Source organism: Ambystoma mexicanum, chromosome 2q (assembly GCF_040938575.1).
Source record: "Ambystoma mexicanum isolate Mex_15411 chromosome 2q, UKY_AmexF1_1, whole genome shotgun sequence".
Taxonomy (NCBI): Eukaryota; Metazoa; Chordata; class Amphibia; order Caudata; family Ambystomatidae; genus Ambystoma; species Ambystoma mexicanum.
The window spans coordinates 362,326,897-362,346,167 of record NC_090924.1 but is presented as its reverse complement, the minus strand read 5'-3'; the positions used below and the strand labels follow the sequence as shown (position 1 = coordinate 362,346,167).

The window sequence follows — 19,271 nt, the reverse complement described above, 5'->3', positions numbered from 1 at the left end:
TAACCTTACTGTTCTTACCATATTGTTACTCACTATGTACTGCCTTCTTAGCGCTGTGATACCTCCGGGTCTGGACGTTACAAACAAATGCAATAAATAAATAAATAAATAAATGTCAGCGGCTAAGATTAATTCTAAACCTTCCAGCCATCACCTCTTTTGTCCATTTGTTGTACATGCGCACTGCCTAATAAATACTTATTAACATGCCCTTTCACCTGCAGACAGAGAGACGCACAAACGCACCAATGCACATGCAACCAACTTTCACAGCCTGTGCCTAACAAAAGAGAACACACAACCAATCATCCAACCTAACTCTGAGCTCCACAATATTCATTGCACATTCCCCTCACCCATATTGGATTGCATTAATCACCTTAAAACCACTACATTGGTGATAGATGCAACATAAATACCAAAATAACTAACATTACCCATGCTCAGCACTCACAACCTGTCCACCACCTTACTTGAAACCTGCAGCAACACAGCAACATTTCCACACGCACAGAACTGAAATCCCAACAAAACTGTCACACAGTCGCACAGCACCAAACCTATGTGGTTTTACACTTAAACATGAATAGGAGTTTGCTTCACCCTCCTTCACAACTCATTGTGTTCCCAAATCATATTCCACCCCTGTGGTCAAGGCATGCCATGCCACTTATTCTAAACCCCATTATTACTTCTTATGTTACCCTTGATGACATGTACAGCACTCTGTTGATTCCGAGCTAGGTTTGCACTATGTAAAGCATAAATAGAAATGCAAACTTCTGATACTGCTGGTCTCTCTCAACCTATCATTGTCTACCTGGTAGTTTCTTTAAAGCTGCTATTTTGATAGATTATATAATTGTTTTTTTTCCTGAAAATCTGTATTCTGCTGGAGGTGAATACAGTTCACTAATCATATTTTTCTCTCTAGAATATATGATCACAATGTTTGACACCAAGTCCCGTGAGCTGCGCTGGAATGCCACTTACCATGACTACTCTGCACCACCATACGATGAGACCTACGGCTACAGTAAGGACCATTTGCTTGAAAAACATAAAGCCCTGAAATGCTTTATCTCAGTTTGTCTTTTCTTTACACTATCTTGCTATTTTTTCTATATTTTCTGTTATTTCCAAATATTTTTATGAGTAGAACCATTTGCCTGAATTCCTGTTTCACTGCTAAGAACCATTTTGAGAGACTAGGTGAGTGGGAGCCCCAACTCTTCCAATTCATGTTGGCGTAGAGTAGATCCCAGTGTAAATTCATGGAATACTCTGCAGGTATTTCCCTTGCAAGTTAAACTGCAGACACCTGCCTATAGTTCTTTATTTGTTTGTTATTATTTTTACTTAATTTTTCCACAAAAAAACAACAATGGAACCTTTGGGAAATGTCATCAACTATACAATCTGTAACAGATAAACAGTTAAGGAGAGACAGCTGGAGAGATAAGATATAAGCAGACGTAAATTCAGCAATTGAGGGTATCCGATTGGGTTTGGGATAAAGCACAAGCAGTCCAGAGCTACATTAGGGCGTCTTCATAGAGATTTGCCAGTTATATCACTGCCCAAGTTTGTGCCATTATAAACCACTACATGTGCGATTTAGATTGCGAAAAAGATTTCCATTGTTGGGGAATCATAGAATAGTAGTCATCTGAGTTGCTATTAATGGATCCCAAATTGATCTGTATTTGGTTAGTGTGCTGTAGAGTGGCAGCAGTAATCTTTTCAATGGTGCACACATGCCGAATTTTCTTTCGCACAGCACATATGCGTCGGAGGGGAATCTGCTTTCCTCCAGTTATCTGCCTATACCTCTTGATTCTCATGCAGTCCTGGTGGCTAGATATAAGTGCCATCTGTTGTCCTTTTTGAGGCAAGCGTTGGGAGAGATTAAGGGTGTTAACAGTGACTGTGTGACCTACAGTAGAATCTACAACAGTTCTTCTAGGAAGGGATGTATGCTTGGCTCTGAACTATTGTTGGGGGCATTTTCCTTATGCACTGTTTCCAGGGCCCAGGTACATCCACCTCTCTTGCATCACATGGTATCTTTGAAAAGACCAGGCTCTCCAAGGGGTAGTGTGCCAGAGCACCGCAGGTGTAACTCTCAGGAGGTCAGCAGGGTGGTTAAAAGATAAAGCAAACACTTTTAATATTCACTCAATATACTCAATGTGCACACAGGATTCCTTTTAGAAAAAATAAAGTACCTCATTACGTGTTTGGTGGTAAATCTGCCAAATTACTGCCATACTCGATTAACATTACCGCCACTTGGTCCCACAGATTTACTGCAGATTTACTGCACTGTTACAAGTGGTGGTAGGGCGATATTAATCCTCAATTTCAGGTCCATACAACTCCATGGAAATTTTGTTGGAATTACCGTTGGCGGTATTTCCGCTGATTTCTGGCAGTAAGGTGGAGGCAGCTTTTTGGTGGAGGTTGATCTTTATCTTACCATCAAACTTGTAGTACGACGGTGCAATAATGTGGTGGTAATGCAGCCATCTTTACCAGCACCGCCATACTTGTAATGATGCCCATAATCTTTATATAAGGAAAGCAAACAGAATAATCACTACAGCTACAGGTACATTGAAACTTCTAAACTAAAATAAGCAATAATAGTTAGCCTCCAAAAGTTCTATTAAGTTGTTTTCAGATAATGGAGGAGACTTTTAAAAGTTAAGTGAAAGGTTTTCCTAACTTTTCAGAGAGGGGAGGAAAATTCAGTTAAAGAGAAACTAAGGGGACAAAGATAAGCGGTAATGCTTTGTATGGCAAAATATCCTACCAGTGACATTCCTAATGTACCAGGGTGGATGTGAAGGATATCTGACTCTTGGGTATAAAGAAGGAACTTCAGATGAGGGACCATAATAAGAAGAATCCTGCAAGCAGCTACAGAGGGAATGACGAGGGATCCTGTAATCCAGGAGCCAATTCCAGTGCAGAAGTAGTGTCCAGTAAAAAGAGCTCCCAGACACATCTATAGTCTTCAGTGATGGAGCACCAGTACAGAGAGGACCACAAGAAGTCAGTTTTTGTACAAACTCTGGTGAGGGATATATAACCCCTGACTTTAATGGGGGACTAACACACTTGGCAAGAAAGGGAAACCAAACCTCTCTGAAAGGTAAGCAAGGCTGAAACAAAGGTACAACCAGTCCACACACCTCTCTCTAGAAAATACACCATAATGATATACTGAAAAATATATACTTTAGTTATATAACAAATATAGATCTATATCGGTCAAATAAGTACTTAACACCGTATTAAAAAAATAAAAATACATAGGGCCTCATCATGGCCTTAGCGGTATCCCGGCGGTAAATGTGCCGGGATACCGCCAACGCAAATAGCGTTAACGCAACTCGGTCTGGTGCTATTAGCGCCGGATACCGAGTTGGGGTAAGGCTGTAAGCCCCCATTTTTTAGAGTCCATATGGGGCATGCTGGGTGCTATTATCGCGGCGCAATTTGCGCTAAGGTAATAGCGCCACAAATGGGTGGAATGTGGAGAGTTTTACCTCCAGCAAAAAGATGGAGGTAAACCTCCACTGTTCCACCTAAACTCAGGATTGGGCGGAGCAGTAATAGCGTTTCCGCTGCATTTTTGCCCCTCCGCCCAACCCCTGATGTGGCTTATAGTATATTGTAAAAACATTAAATGTCTAAAAGGACTCTCCTTATGCCACTGCCTACTTGTGAGCCCACTATCTCAAATATGCTCCCAACATAAATTAACGGGGGAAGTACAAGAGTAACTCACAACCTAGTAAAGCAGGTAAGCAGGTAATATCCCCTATGGGCCTGCACAATTGGGCACAGTGTCCTAAAAACTCAACCTACCCCTGTTCCACGAGTCAGGACCTAACACATAAGGGCATGGAATAGGTAGGAGCCATTTAGGTCCACACCAACATGCCATATTAATTCTGACACTCTACAGCATAGCACATAAAAAAATACACATGCACACCTAGTGATAAAGGCTAGGAAACATTTCATAGCCATAGCCTAAGGCATCCCCGAAATAAGGATCCATTTTAGAAACAGTGAAACAGTTATCTTTGCAATGCACTTTAGGGAAAAATATTTACAGTCGCCAAAATTAGCTACAGTGTAATAATACATTTACAGTGAGAAAAGTGCAGTGCAGAACTTAAAAATACATTACAAATCAGTGCTAAATCTACAAATCCAGCTCCTAGTCTAGAGATCACTGCGAACCATGTGAGCAAAGGAAAGTCAGGCATAGGTAGGTAACCCCAAAGTTGCTTTGGGAGAGTTCCAGGACAGGTAGAAAGTCCCTTAGGAATCAATAGGACCACGTCAATGGGCCATCTGCTTGTCTGGAGTTATGTCTGTTTTACGGCACATGTGCGGATTCCACTGCAAACAACTTCAATCGAGATCCAGCAGTTGGAGGATAAACCAGCAGCTCCAGAGGAAGATTCGGCAGACCAGGAGGACCCCCCAATGTAAGCCGATGGGAAATGCGGTTAAGACTGTCCTCCACAGAATCTCGACCCTACACTATAGAGACCCTTTAGGGTGAGCATATTTAATACTAAACGGCTCCCGCATGGCGAAACAACCCGGATAAGTACAGGTCTATTTACTAGGTGCGGTTTACACGATCAGGTGCGGAGGGGATTAAACCCTGAGCCAACAACGTTCCTTTTGACTAAGGACTAGAACAAACAGCCTTCAAATTGCCTATGACCTTTAACCCAAGATTGAAGAATCAAGTGGAAACGCCTCTTGGAAGACAAGAGAACGCTGTGAAGATGGCTCCTGGCGGCTCAGTGGACCACAAAGGTGGCAGCCCTGCACAGTGAAAAGGACTGAGGATATGCTAAGACATCCCAAGGAAACCTTTTTCACTCCTGCTTCCTTATAAGCTAGTTAAAATGCACACTAAGCCCAGAATTTCTACCAAAGTTAGGAATATTCATAAGGGCTTTACTGAAGCCGCCGCTAATTCAGTTTGTTCCTTGTTAGACAACATTACCTACTCGAATGAAGTTTGTCTCCTTACCAATCAATTTTTGAACGTCACTCGGGATATGGACATACTAGCTCCTGTGATGACTAAATGGAGAAAACTGAAACATTATGTAAAACTTTGTTCTCTGATTCTATTCTTGAACAGAGGAAGTTAAAGAGGTGAGCTGAAAGAGCCTGGCGGAAACTGCCTGGTCAGCTGACCCTTGCGTTACATCATACCGCAGCTCTCAACTATAAGAATTCTAGTATTTCAGCCAAGAAGGACCATTTTGAAGAAAGAATTAAGTCTGCCAAATCTTGCCAGAAAGAACTCTTTTCTATTCTTAAGGAATTTGAGGGAAAAATTGGTACTTATCCTACGGTCAAAAAAAGTGACTCCTGGTGTCTGGAAGTTCAACAAGGGTTTGCCTCCAAACTTAACTTGCATTGAGATAAGATTCTAGTTAATCTTTCTGATTTAACTATAACAAGCATGAACACAGAAAGTCCTGAGATTGCACCTTCAGTTACCTCTTTTAAGAATGATGAATTCTGCTTTGGCAAAATATTGGAAGAAGATCTAATAAAAATTGTTAGCAACCTTAAATTGTCTTGTTTGCCCTGATTACGAAAATTTTCAACGCATCATTCTCTGCGTCAGTAGTGCTGGACAGTCTTAAAAATGTTTGGCTTACCCCAATTCTCAAAAAGGAAACATTAGACCCCAATATTGTTAGTAATTTTCATTCTATTACCAAGGTTCCTTTTTTGTTGAACATTTTGGATAGAGTGGCATACTTGCAGTTCCAGAACTATGTTGAAGAATCTGACCTTCTGGGACTTTTATAGTCAGGATATCGTGCGACGCATGGCACAGAGACTGCCATGCTTGACCTTAAAGTGAATCTGACCCACATTGTGGACTCAGGACACATATGTTTGCTTATGTTGCGTGATCTCTCAGCGGCCTTTGACCTTGTCGATCATGGCCTGCTTCTTGAGAGTCTATATACAATAGCAATCTGTTCCAAATCGGCCTTATCCTGGCTGGCATCCTTTTTGGGATCTAGAACCGCTAGAGTGGCTTCAGGATAGGGTGGCCCGACATCCTGGTTTTGCCAGGACTGTCCTGGTATTTGGTGCTCTGTCCCCCTTTCTCAAGATTATGTTCCCATTGGACACTGTAGTGGTCCCGGTTTTTTGTAGTAGGTCTTCATGGCTGGCAGGCAGGAATGCACAATCTCGCACAGAAGAAATGCTGCATTTTACAGCTCAAGATAGTGTTAGTCTGTGATACATTAATTATAATATGTGTTTCTTTGAATAGTAACATTTAAACCCCCTTCTCCTCCAAGTGCTACTGAAGTGTAGTGCCTTGACAGCCACTTTCAGCAGTAAGTCCTACTTTTATGTTAGTTGCCTTGCCCTGGTTTTTTACTTTTTAAATCTGGTCAGCCTCTCTTTAGAAGGATTTATGTCACCCCCAGAGATACTCTCCTCTGGTGTTCCGCGGGGAGTGTGCCTCTCACCCACTCTTTTTAATTTATACACCCGCCATATCATTGAACTCCTGGATGATTATGGCATAAAATATACTAACTATGCCGACGATACCCAGGTGGTCTTGGAGATGACGGGTGATTATGAAAGGGACCGCTGTATTGTGGATCAGACATATGGCATCATTCAAAGATGGTGAATGATAATTCTCTTGCCTTAAATGGTAATAAAGCAGAGCTAATGTTGGTGGGCTCTAGCCAACGCTTGTCTAAATTTAATGACAAATATGGTCAATTTATCATCCATGGGTGAAAACACTTGTAGTTGTTCTTCATGCAAACCTTAGTATGAAAAAGCATGTCTTTCATATCAAGGCTAATTGTGCATATACTACGAAGCTTATAAAACAGATTAAGCCATATTTGTCAAATAGTAATACTGCTGCACTGGCCACCGCTCTTATCAATTCCAAAATTGATTACTGTAATAGTCTTTTTGTAGGACTGTCTAAAACCAATATTGGGAGACTACAGGTTGTTCAAAACAATACAGTCTGGGCTGTATGTGGACTTGTGAGAACAGAACATACTCACAGAGCCCTGCACTGGTTGCAGGTTAAACACTGTATAACTCATAAAATCTTATCTTTGACCAATACATGTCTACTGTATTTATAAAGGGCTTATATACAAAACAAGTGCTTCAAAGCACTCCAAGTTGGTAGGGGAATATGGGATACAATCATTCATATGGCCTCGGTAATTTCAGAATGATATACAATAATAATAAGCATACTAGGCCTGACGACATTTCTGCTCATTCTAGTGCGTCACCAGATGGTTAGGGGCAGGGCGGGCGGGGTGGAGAGGAGGGTACAAGCATAACAACTGACAATAATGCAAGTGTGTGACCAGCAGTTAGGATAGGAGGGGATATAAACAGGTAATTGTGCTTTATAATGTACCCCTAAGAAAAGTGACAGACAGACAACAAACTTTCTGGGTAAGGTGCATATAGATCATGTAAGTGCCAGACAGGAAGTGCAAGTGATGGGCAAAGGGATCGTGCCTGGTCCAGGAGGGCCGGGTTAGTGCAGAGGGATATCTCTTAGGGAAGTGCGTAATGCTGCAAGTAGTGCGGGGGCCCGGAGGCAATGCAGGGACTGGCGTGGATGCCTGCGACCTGAAAGCTCTGAGGTGAGCCAGGCGACCAGTCAGCAAGCTGAGCAGAAGGAGGTGGTAGCAGGTAGGATGCGTTGGTTAGCAGGGGAGAAGTAGAGAGAAGGCAGAGGAGAAGAAGGTCTTGAGGAGTTTCCGGAATTTAAGGAGATCTGTCTTGAGACAGAGAGAGGCAGGTAGACTGTTGGAGAGGGTGGCCCCTGCAGAGGATAAGCATCTTCCCCCACTCCACCCCCCCCAGGTCTCTGTTTGGAAAAACGGCTCACTCTCAGAGAGTTGGAGGAGGATGAGCGGAGTGCTTTAGAGGGGGTGTATTTGGGAAGAGTGTGTTGTAAGTAGTGCGGGCCCTTTCTAACCAAGCCCCTAAGTATCTAACAAGGAGAATTCAGAGGGCTCCAGTTACTCGGGCGCTCCACTCCAATGGTCTTGATAAACTTCTACAGCAACGCTTTAAATTACAGAAATTTGGTGGCACTAGTTTTGAAGTTCATGCCCCTTTGGTCTGGAATTCAATCCCATTGGATCCTAGAAATATGCCTTACCTTTACGAAAGCTATTAAAACCTTTCTTTTTAACTTGAAGTACATAAGGGCCTCATTAAACGGTAGGCGTTGTGTAGCCATGGCGCTAATAGCCGGTGCCGGTAATCCCTTACCGCATACCGTGTAATAAGGCCCTCAGTCTTAATTTTTTCTCTGCTCATATTCTGGTTTGACCTCTGTTTTCTCCCATGACTATCCTTCTTATGTGCCTGTGGGCGTGTGGCACCTTATAAAAAATTCATTATAATAATAAAGATCAGGTGAGGTGCCCCAACCCGTATCTAGGTGGCAGCAGCGTCCAGCTCTTGGGTTGGCAGACCCTGGCAATAAAGGGCGGAAAAATGGCATTAATCATCCCAGGAAACGGTTCCAGCATGGAAGGGTCAACGAGTGCATCAGAGGAGGCATCAGGAGAATTACGGAATCCCGGACTGGACCTCCAGGTGCAGAAAACCCACACTACTGCACTTGGACAGTTTGACCAAGTGCGAGCTTAAAATCTATCAAAAACTCTGGTAATCGGCACTAAAACTCATTCAGCAGACCTGCTTCTTTCAGTTTGCAGAATGAAAAAAAGAGAGAGATAGAGAGAGGGAGCGACTGACTGGCAGGGCCATAGGCACCACTGCCAAAAGGGGCTGGAGATAACCAACCATACCGGTTGGTCAGTAGAACTGTCACTCAGCCTAGACCACCACCACAAGAAATGAGAAGGAAAGCCCAGGGTGTACACTGATCTAAGCCATTTTAAACCAATATGGAGGCTGCCATGTGGGCCCACAAAAGCCAATATAGTAAGAACGGCCATTTTGTTTCTTCCTCGTGGTTTCCCTGAATAATAAGAATTCTAAAGTATAAAATGGCCAGGGGTAGGATTTAAAAAGCACACTGATGCCAAAATGGCTTCCAAAATGTTACACTGGGCTAGAAGTGCAGTAAAGTGGCTATTGAAGCCAAAACTAAAGTACAGCTAGCACCAACCTAAAATAGGAATTCACCAAGGATGGCCTCTTTCCCACGAGTTCAGACAAGGGTCTGAGCCTGCAGTGTGGAAGTTTTCCAGAGTCGCCATGATGCTTGGTTTATATGACGTTCACTACCTCAGTGATTGGGTTGATGACAGAAGACCTCAAGGAAAGATCATTCACCATTCATTCTCACAACCACACTGCAGAGGAGCCAGGTAACGCTGAACTCCCGTATTGAAGGTTCTTGGATGCAGTCGGGTAACCGGGGCAGCCCCTGTAGCTTTCCATATGGAAAAGGCTGAACCAGGGCCCTTGCAGATGTCCACAGATAAAAATAATCAGATCCAGTAGTCACAAACGTGTGCTGGGTCATCTGCAGCAAAGGGACTTCTGGGAAAGGAGAAGACTTGACTACAAGCTTCACGGAGATGGGGCCTTTGGGCAGGTATTGATCGCTTTTCCCGCCGGACCAGAAGGAAGGTGTGCCACAGTCTGTTCCTTCTTGGTCGTGGGAGAGACCGTTTTGCCATCTGATTTCTTGAGGTGCAAGTGCAGAGCTTCAGCCCCTTTCCTTCCATGTGTGCAGTTTTTTGTTCCAGGAGCAAGACAAGGTGAGTAGTTAAGGGGGCTTCATTTATTCCCACATTGGAGGTTTGTGGTGGCAGTCTCTTATTGCACAGCAAGCTACATTCCAATAGATGGAGGCCATGCAATGGATGGGCACCAACTCAGGGATGCTCAAACACTCAGGGAGGGGATTCACACAGAGGAAGCCATACTATGCAGTCCCCCAGACAGGTATGCATATTCCAGTCAGAAACAGCTCAGTCAGTTACAGCCCCCCAGCTCAGGGAGAAAGGCATCCTGTGACAATATAAAGGGTGTTATACTGGGTGTCACGCTGGTGCTGCGTACCTGTTTTCCGGGGCTCTTGCTGAGATCTGGAAGCCAGACTGTCAACGGTGGAGTTGAGACATTTAGGCGGAGCAGGGTACCAACCCAACACCTCCCCCTAAAACTGGGACAGGGGTCAGTGCTGAGTTGTGTTTCAACGCCACGGGACGGCGCTTCCCTGATAAGTGTGGCATCAGAACGGTGCAAGCACTGACAGGGAACACCACAGCAAATCTGATGGTGTAGGATAGAGTAGGTGAGCTGTACACGTAAATGGTCACTAGGTAGTGCTGGACGAGATGAAGGGCACAACCAAAAGGACTCCACAGGTAACGCTAGCTGGAAGATGAGACTGATGGAAGCAGAACCAAAAGCTGACAGCCAGAAGGTAAGAACCAGGGCAGACAGACAGGCAACTGACTAACCAGACAGGTAGGGAACCCCAAGGTAGACTGAGAGGCAGTCAAGGCAAGCAGAGGGGAACCCCAGACTGGCAGAGGGGCTAGTAGGACAGACAGGCAGGGAGACCAAGGAAGGCAGGCACGGCCAAGGAGGAACGACAGGAGAGGAAAGAGCAGGAAGGCAGGAAAAAGGAGAAGAGGTAGGTGCCAACCTGAGCAAGAAAAAGAACTGGCACTAGGAGCTTGGAAGGCAGAAAACGGCCTAGCCGGAAACTGTGTTAAGACGCACTGTGTTAACCGACCCGGTTCCTAAAGTAGTGCTACGGGCGAAAGTGAGGCTTGGAGTGCAAGCCGTAACATCCGCGCAGCCTTCAGGACAGCGCATGCGCGGAATGACGAACATGGCTGCCCGAGCATGCGCAGTGTTGGGATGATGGTGGTGCTCCAGTGGGCAAAACCACAAAGGACCCAGTCTCAGAACCTGATGGCAGGTAAGTGGCGTGACATTATGCTCCCTCGAGGAAGGGCCGGAGCCCTGGGCTTCCCAGGGTATCTGCAGAAAAATTCACGAACCAGGCATGGGGCATGAACAGCGGAACAAGGCTCCCAAGAGCGTTAACTGGCAGGATAGCCCTTCCAATCAACCAAAAATTGAAGCACCCCACGTCAGATTCACGAGTCACAGATCTCTTGTACCTCATATTCCGGAACACCCCGCAACAAGAGTGGAGGGGAGCGAGAAGCAGAATGGCCATGGGTATCCTTGCTGCAGGGTTCAGAAGGGATACATGAAAGAACGGATGCACCCGCCAAACCCTAGATAGCTGAAGGCGGAAAGCAACTGCAGACACCCGCTGGACGATCTTAAATGGACCGAAGTACCTGGGGACCAGCTTAGTGGGGAGATTCTTGACTGGCAAATTGTTTGAGGAAAGCCAAACCTGGACTCCCATCTGAAACAAGGGCTCTGGAGTACGTCTCTTCTCTGCCTGTGCTTTCATGCGGTCCTGTGCTTCTGCCAAGGCTGCCTTGGTCCTTAGAAGTTGCTCCTGAATCTGAGACACCATGACGTCTGCAGGCGGAACAGGACTGGGCGGTACTGGCTATAGCGGAAGTAGTTTCAGGTGCTGACTGTTGAGCAGTAGAATGGACTCAGGCCGGTGGTCGAATGTATGGCGTTATTGTATGCCACTTGTTGACTATACAAATTATCTTGAGCAGGGTTTGCGTAGCAACGTAGATACTGCTTCAGGGTCTGGCTGGTGTGCTCCGTCTGCCCTTTGGTTTGGGGATGGTAACCGGAACTCAATGCCTGTTGTTTGCACAGTTGTATCCAAAAGTTGAAAGAAACTGAAAGCCCCATTTGGACAATATTTTCTCGGGTAAGCCATGCAGATGATAGATGTCATGTAGAAATACCTGTGCTGTCTGGATTGCAGTAGGAACGGAAGTCAGTGGTATGAAGTGTGCCATCTTGGTAAACAGTCCACTACCACCATAATACAAATGTGGCCATCAGATGCAGGAAGTTCAACGATGTAATCCATGGCAATAGTGTGCCAGGGAAATGATGTTATTTCGGTGGGTTGAAGCAACCAAATAGCCGCGTGCGGATGGTCTTATTCTGGGCACAGACCGGACAAGAACTTGCGTAATCCCGTATTTGATCTGCCCATCGTAGCCACAATAACTGTCGGGCTATTAGTTCTTGTGTTGCCTTCACCCCATGGTTTCTACTCATTCTGGCATCATGGAAACCGTGTTATACCATAGAGCGAAGGGCTGTCGTATGTACATAGAGAACAGCAATCCGTTTCTTTCAGTAATGTCAGGCCTTTGCAGGAGATCTGGCTTTCATGGGTCAGTAGCAGTTTCTTGTTGAAAGGTCTGTAGCTATGGTCATAACTGATTTATGAAAGGTTTAGGAGAGGGAAATAGTGTTTCTTCTTCTTGTATCGCCGGTACTGACTAAGGAACGAGACAGGTCATCAGCTTTCAAATTCCGTTCACAAGGGATGTGGGTCACCTTGAAGTCAAATTGGGAGAAGAAAAAGGCCCAACATGCTTGCCTGGACATTTGGCAATGCAAGGATCGCAAATGCTGCAGGTTCTTATGGTCTGTCCGTACCTCCATTGTGAACCGACCCCCAAGGAGATCATGTCGCCATTCCTCGAATGCGGCCTTTATTGCTAATAGTAATTTTTTGATTACGTAATAGTGCTGTTCGCTTGCAGCCAACTTTCATGAATAATAAGCAATGGGATGTTCCGTTCCCGTTTCGGGGTCGGGTTGCAGCAATACCGCTCATATGGCAATATTGGAAGTGTCTAGTTTCAATCAATGAATGGCACTTTTTCGTTGGGATGGCGTAAGACAGGTGCAGACATGAATGTAGCCTTCAGTTCTTCAAAAGCGGTCTGGGCTCTTTTCCCCAAAAGAAATTGCACCTTCGTACTGGTTAGAGCGGTCAGTATAGAGGTTGAATGGGAAAACTGCGGGATAAAGCACCGGTACAAATTTGCAAACCCCAAAAACCATTGAAGTGTCTTGCAATCGTGGGGTTGCTTCCATTGTTGTATGGCGTGGGCTTGTGCCAAATCCAGCATTGCTGACGATGTATCCTTGGAATTCCATCTATTCCTGGTAAAAGAGACATTTCTCAGGTTTAGCAGATAAATGGTTCTGAGCCAGTCTATATAGGACTTCTTTGACATGTAATACATGATCTTGAAAAGAAACAGAGAAAACCAAGATGTCATCCAGACAGACCCAGACAGTCAAACCAATAAGATCTGAGAAGATGTTGCCCATGAAATGTTGGAAGACGGCTGGGGCATTACACAGGCAGAGGGCATGACCCGATATTCATAATGCCCCAAAGGAGTCTTAAAGGCTGTCTTCCATTTGTCTCCTTCTTTTATCCTCACAGGTGGTAAGCCCCTCTTAGGTCCAACTTTGTAAAAATACAGGCTGTACGTAATGACTCTAGAATGCTGTGGATCAGTACTTTAGAGTGATGTTGTTTAATTGACGATAATTGATGCAGGGACGCAAAGTCCCCTCCTTCTTCTGCACGAAGAACAAAGGAAAACCTGCAGGGGATTTGGAAGGGACTATGTATCCCTTGTCCAGATAGTACTCTATGTACTGTTTTAAAGCATCTCTCGCCAGAGAGGTGAGGGAGTAGATCTTGCCATGTGGGATGATGGAGTCGGGCAGTAGGTCCACAGGACATTCAAAAGGTATATGGGGTGGCAATGGAATATTTGCTGTTCTGTGAAGATGTGGTATAAGTCACGATATTCTGTGGGCACAAACTGTATGGTACATGGACGCTGGGGACCAGTACCTCCCGGTGGTGCTGGAAGCAAGGTTAAGGAAGAAATTTACTTGGGCGGACAACAAGCCGTAGTGCAACGAGACGAGGCAAAAATAACCATCCGAGTCTCCCAATTGACGTACGGATTGTGAAACAACAACGAGGACAGACCCAAAACCACTGGATAAGATGGTGATTTCAGAGTGTCCAAGCAAATCCTTTCCTGATGGTCATTCACCCATAAAGTCACTGCTCCGGTTTGTTGGTGTATGGGCCCAGAGGACAGCGGGGTGCCATCAGTGACTTGCACCTGGGTCTGGCTGTCCTTTTCGTACAGGGGTAGACTAACTGGCCGCAAACTCCATTTCAAGGTAATTGCCAGAAGCCCCACAATCTAGTAAGGTCAAGGTTTCTTCAATCCTTTCTTGCAATCCAATCCTTATCCGCAATATTAGTAATGTTGCTGGTTGCATGAGGCTCATAGCCAAGTCGTGCGGTGGAAGGTTTGATATGAAAGATGGGTCTGCTGTTGCCTTCCTTCCCAACAACAGACCAACTAGTTGTCCGACTTCCTGAGTGGGCGTAGAAGGCAGGTCCCCAAAAAATGCCCAGATGTTCCACAATACAGACATAAACGGAGAGCCCTTCTACGGTTCCTTTCTGATTTGGACAACGGACCGCAGATGACTTCCAGTTGCATGGGTTCTTGGGCAATGGCGGGTGGTTTTTGGACCACCCCCGGGAGCACCGGTGGTCGGAAGCTCATTCAGTGTGCTCTCCGTCTTACATTCCTTCTTTTACTTAATCGGTGATCAATTCGGAGTACCTGATCCATCAATGTCTGAATTGAATTGGGTTCTGGTACATGCAGCAGTTTGTTCTTATATTCATCCCAGAGTCCACGGCGGAACAAGGTTTTCTGGGTCACTTCCGGCCACAGGGAATCTGTGGCGAACTGCCGAAACGGCTTATATACACAATGATGTCACTTTTACCCTGCCTGATGTCCTTCAGTTGGTTCTGAGCCACCAAAGCCTGATTGGGCGATTGGAGCACATCCGAAAAGGCTTTCCTGAAAGCTGTGAAGTCATTCAGTATGGGACTGTTTGAGGACACCAAGGGCGCCGCTCAGGCCAGAGCTGCTCCGATTAGATTCACCAATATATACTCGATCTTGGCTTTATATACATTGAAGTATGTGGGTCGATAAAGGAAATCTATTTTGCAATGGTGAAGATCTCGTCTAGACGTCTTGGGTCTCCATCAAACTGCAGGGGAGCCGTATGCGCCATGGTGCTCTCAGCCGGGGGAACAGGTCCTATTGCCTTTTACCATCTGGTGCAAGGTTGCATTTTCCTGGTGCAGTGTAGTGATTTCTAGATGAAGAGCCTGTAACTCGTCCCTGAGGTCTTGCATCTCTCCCATGCTGGGGTCCAGTAAGAGGTGTCGCAATCTGTTATACAGGGCGTCACAGTGGCACTGGGTGCCTGTTCGCTAGGGATCTTGTCGAGATCCGGAAACCAGACTGTCAACGGTGGGGTTGAGACGTTTAGGTGGAGCAGGGAACCAACCCAACACCTCCCCCTATTTCTGGGACAGTGGCGAGTGTTAAGTCGGCTTCCAACACCACGGGACGGCGCTTCCCTGATTAGTGTGGCATCGGAACAGTGCAAGCACTGACAGGGAAGGCCACAGAGAATAAGTTGGTGTAGGTGGTCTGCACAGGTAAATGGTCACTAGATAGCGCTGGAAGAGATGAAGGGCACAACCAAAAGGACTCCAGGTAACGCTGGCTGGAAGATGAGACTGATGGAAGCAGAACCCAAAGCGGACAGTCAGAAGGTAAGAACCAGGGCAGACAGGCAATTGATTAACCAGACAGGTAGGGAACCCCAAGGTAGACTGAGAGACTGTCAAGGCAAGCAGAGTGGTACCCCAGACTGGCAGAGGGACTAGCAGGGCCAACAGGCATGGAGACCAAGGAAGGCAGGCACGGCCCAGGAGGGACAGGGGAGGAAGGAGCAGGAAGGCAGGAAAAAGGAGCAGAGGCAGGTACCAACCTGGGCAAGACAAAGAACTGGCACTAGGAGCGTGGACGGCGGAAAATAGACTACCCAGAAATCGCATTGAGATGCACTAGGTCAACCGACCCGGTTCCTAAAGTAGTGCTATGGGGCAAAAGTGAGGCTTGGAGAGCATGCTGTGACATCCGCGCAGCCTTCAGGACTGCGCATGCGCTGAATGACAAACACGCCCGTCCGCACATTTGCAGTGTCGAGGTGATGGCGGCGCTCCAGTGGGCAAAACCACAGTGGATACACACACAAGGTCAGGACCCTGCGAGTCCCCGGTCTCAGAACCGGACGGCAGGTAAGTGGCATGACAAAGGGTCAAGGTATACTTATGTGGCTCATCTGGACTTCAAACAAACACAGCCCCAATTGTGTGTCAAAAGGGACCCATGCTAGACACAATGGAGCCACCTAGTGGAGGACATTTTGTACAAAGGAAAGATGGCAACACCTTATAGTCACATGACTAACACGGAGGCTAAGTCCACCATGGGACACAATGGAGCACATTTGGGGTACCCCTGACTAGAGAGTCTTAAGACATATCACAAGAGTGCAGAGCCACTCTCCCAGGCAGGCTTTAGATTAGGCCTTGCGGAGCAGAAATTAAAAATGGAAGTCAGTAAAATGTATAGGGGACTATCAAATGTAGGCCTAAGGTCACCAAAAATTTAAATGTTCCCTGACAATCACCTATCTAGTCAAAAAAACATCATAATTTGGTATGGGCATGTAATTTCCCATCCCCAAATGTGAAGTCCTAAATCACAACAGGCTTTCTTTTTTCCCCTCTGTCTTCCAAACCATTGAAACAGAATAGGTTTAATGGCCAGAGTCTGTGCTTGTTAGAGGTTCGATTGGTTACCCCCACCAGCTTGACTGCACATGTGCTGAGGAAGAAGAATGCTCCTGTGGACCACTTGTGTGAGTGGGAGCCTCTTCTGCTTCTAGTGTTATGTTGATCTCTCTGCCAAAGGTTGTTTAATCTCTGCTTGGCCTCTGCTTAGCACAGTCTTCCACTCCATCCCCTGGGATCTTTCTTTTTTGCTCTGTAATCCTTTCAAGGTGACAGGCCATTTACCAAGGTAGCAGTCCTTTAAGTGGCTTGCATAACTAACCGGATGGGATGTGTATGTTGTTAAGATGAATTTCTAAAATCAACCCTGGGATGGATTTTGGGAGGCTTACCTATTATGGTTAGGCCCAAAAGGGGATTGTTGACTACACCAGCACTGATCTAAGTCAGGAAAGATAGATTGGGACATTACTTTAGACCCATGTAACCCTATGGAAGATAGAGGGGGTAGGAATAGTCATGTTAACTTATACTTCTTACTCCATTTCTCCAGACACTGATTAACAGTTTCCGGATTCCATTGGGGACAGTCCTTCTGTGCTTGTTCCGGTCGAGGTATGGCTGGGGCATGATGAAGACAAAACAGCCTCTGATTTACAGCTTACTCTGTCCGATTTAGGTTTCAATCAAAGAGTCTCCGTACTCACCCACTGTTTGGGGCACACTCTAGACTGGGTTTCTTCCCTGAAGGTTGTCTCTAGGGAGATAAGTGTCGCCATGCCCATGGTCTGACAATTTTTTCATACAATTCACAGTTCAGATGCAATTCCCCATGAAAGTTAAACTGGGGAAGAGCTGAACTAAGCCCTCAAGAAATTTTAAGACTATCTCATTGGAGCGAATCAAACCCTTGCGGAGCCCGCTGGCTGTCTCTCGGATCTGAACTCCTCTGATGAATTAGCAAAACTGCTGTCTACCAATCTGCATAATATTTCAAATACATTAGCTCCAGTAAAACCGAGAAAATGTAAGGACACAAGTAAAAATAATGCATGGTTTCTACTGAACTAAAAAAACTCAGCCTCAACACTTAAAATCTTTTATAACTGGAAGCTTAATCCCTCGCCACCTGCGTTAGCAGCTTATAAAGAAGCTGCCAAAACGTACAGACTGGCGACAGTCAAAGCAACAAAAAAATACTCTTTTAATGCCAGAATACAGAACGCTCAATCGGATGTCCATGAGCTATCCTGGATACTAAAGGAGCAAGAAACTACTTACCCCCCCTCCCTCCCCGGATTCCTCTCATTTAGTTAAGAACGCAGACTGGTACTCTGCGATACAAGATGCCATGCAGGGTATTTTGGATAATATTATGGTGGAGATCGATAAAAAGAAAGTAGGGCAAACTATAGCAGTAGGAGAAGATTCTACAGGGACTCCGGCCCTATGTCCCTCTGTCCCCCAATTTAGCTACACTGCTATAACATTCACTAAATTGAGTACCATAGTAGAACAGCTGAAGGCCACCAAGTGCCTGGGCGACCCGTGCTCAGTGGTCATAATCAAAACCTGCACCCTTAGGGTATTAGAAGCTATTTGTAAATTCGTCAACCTTTTATGGGGGGGCTTGGTGCGTCAAGACCTGAAGAAGGCTTGGAATACCCCGATCTTGAAAAAACCTGGGTTACTGGTTAATTGCCCCCTAAATTACAGGCCTATCACCAACACGCCTTTCCTATTTAAAACTTAGACCGTGTGGCGTACATTCAAATTGTCGCGCATCTCAACAAATTTCCCATCCTTAACAATCACCAAACTGGTTTCAGACAAAGGTTCGGGACCGAGACTGCGCTACTTGAAGTTAATACCAGCCTTATGGACCGGATGGATGGGAATGAAGCTTCTTTGCTGATGCTCTTGGACTTGTCGGCGGCCTTCGACCTGGTGGACCACTCCATCTTGGTCACCAGGTTGAGGTAGGTTGCCAACTTCTTGCCGGCAGCGGTCCTTTGGACATCCTACTTCCTTAGTGTTAGGGAGAATTCTCTGTTTAGGCTGAATTTCCTAACCTAGTGAGTCCCCCTGCAGCTTTGCTGGATTTCTGGAGTTTGTTTTTTTCTCCTGCCAAGAGTGAGTCTCTTTTCCTCACACTCTTGGACATGATTTGAGGGGTTCCTTTGACTGTTAATGTGTTTTATGGGCTATGGGGTCTTTTACTCCATAGGGTCTCATGTGTTTTTACTATGTGTGTTACACAGCACCCTCAGTGCAGTGACACAGGGGTGTCATAGTGACACCCCACCATAGACTCCATACCCTGGGACTGACTACTGTCTCCCAGGGCATGTAAAGTCACCATTGGCTTTACTATCCCCAAATTATGAACAGAAACCAGTACAAACCATCATATTGTGGACGTACTGGTCGGGGCAATTCGATTGCCCCGGGGTCTGTTAGTCGAGGGGGCATGTCTCCGTCCCCCCTGATCGAGTTTTGGCTGGTGGCAGTGGATACTACTTTTTATATTCGACCGCGAATACATCTCTATGGGATTTTCCCATTGTTTGAGGCTACCAACTTT

At 45.7% G+C, this 19,271-nt stretch overlaps 1 protein-coding gene across 1 annotated transcript in view; it reads left to right on the top strand.

Annotated features, from left to right (window-relative positions):
- ERN2 (endoplasmic reticulum to nucleus signaling 2) overlaps positions 1-19,271 on the top strand; it is a 1,116,259-nt gene that overhangs the window by 410,298 nt on the left and 686,690 nt on the right. Inside the window, exon 7 of the mRNA XM_069647392.1 lies at positions 935-1,036. Coding sequence (XP_069503493.1) covers positions 935-1,036 — 102 coding nt within the window. The remainder of the gene's footprint in view (positions 1-934; positions 1,037-19,271) is intronic.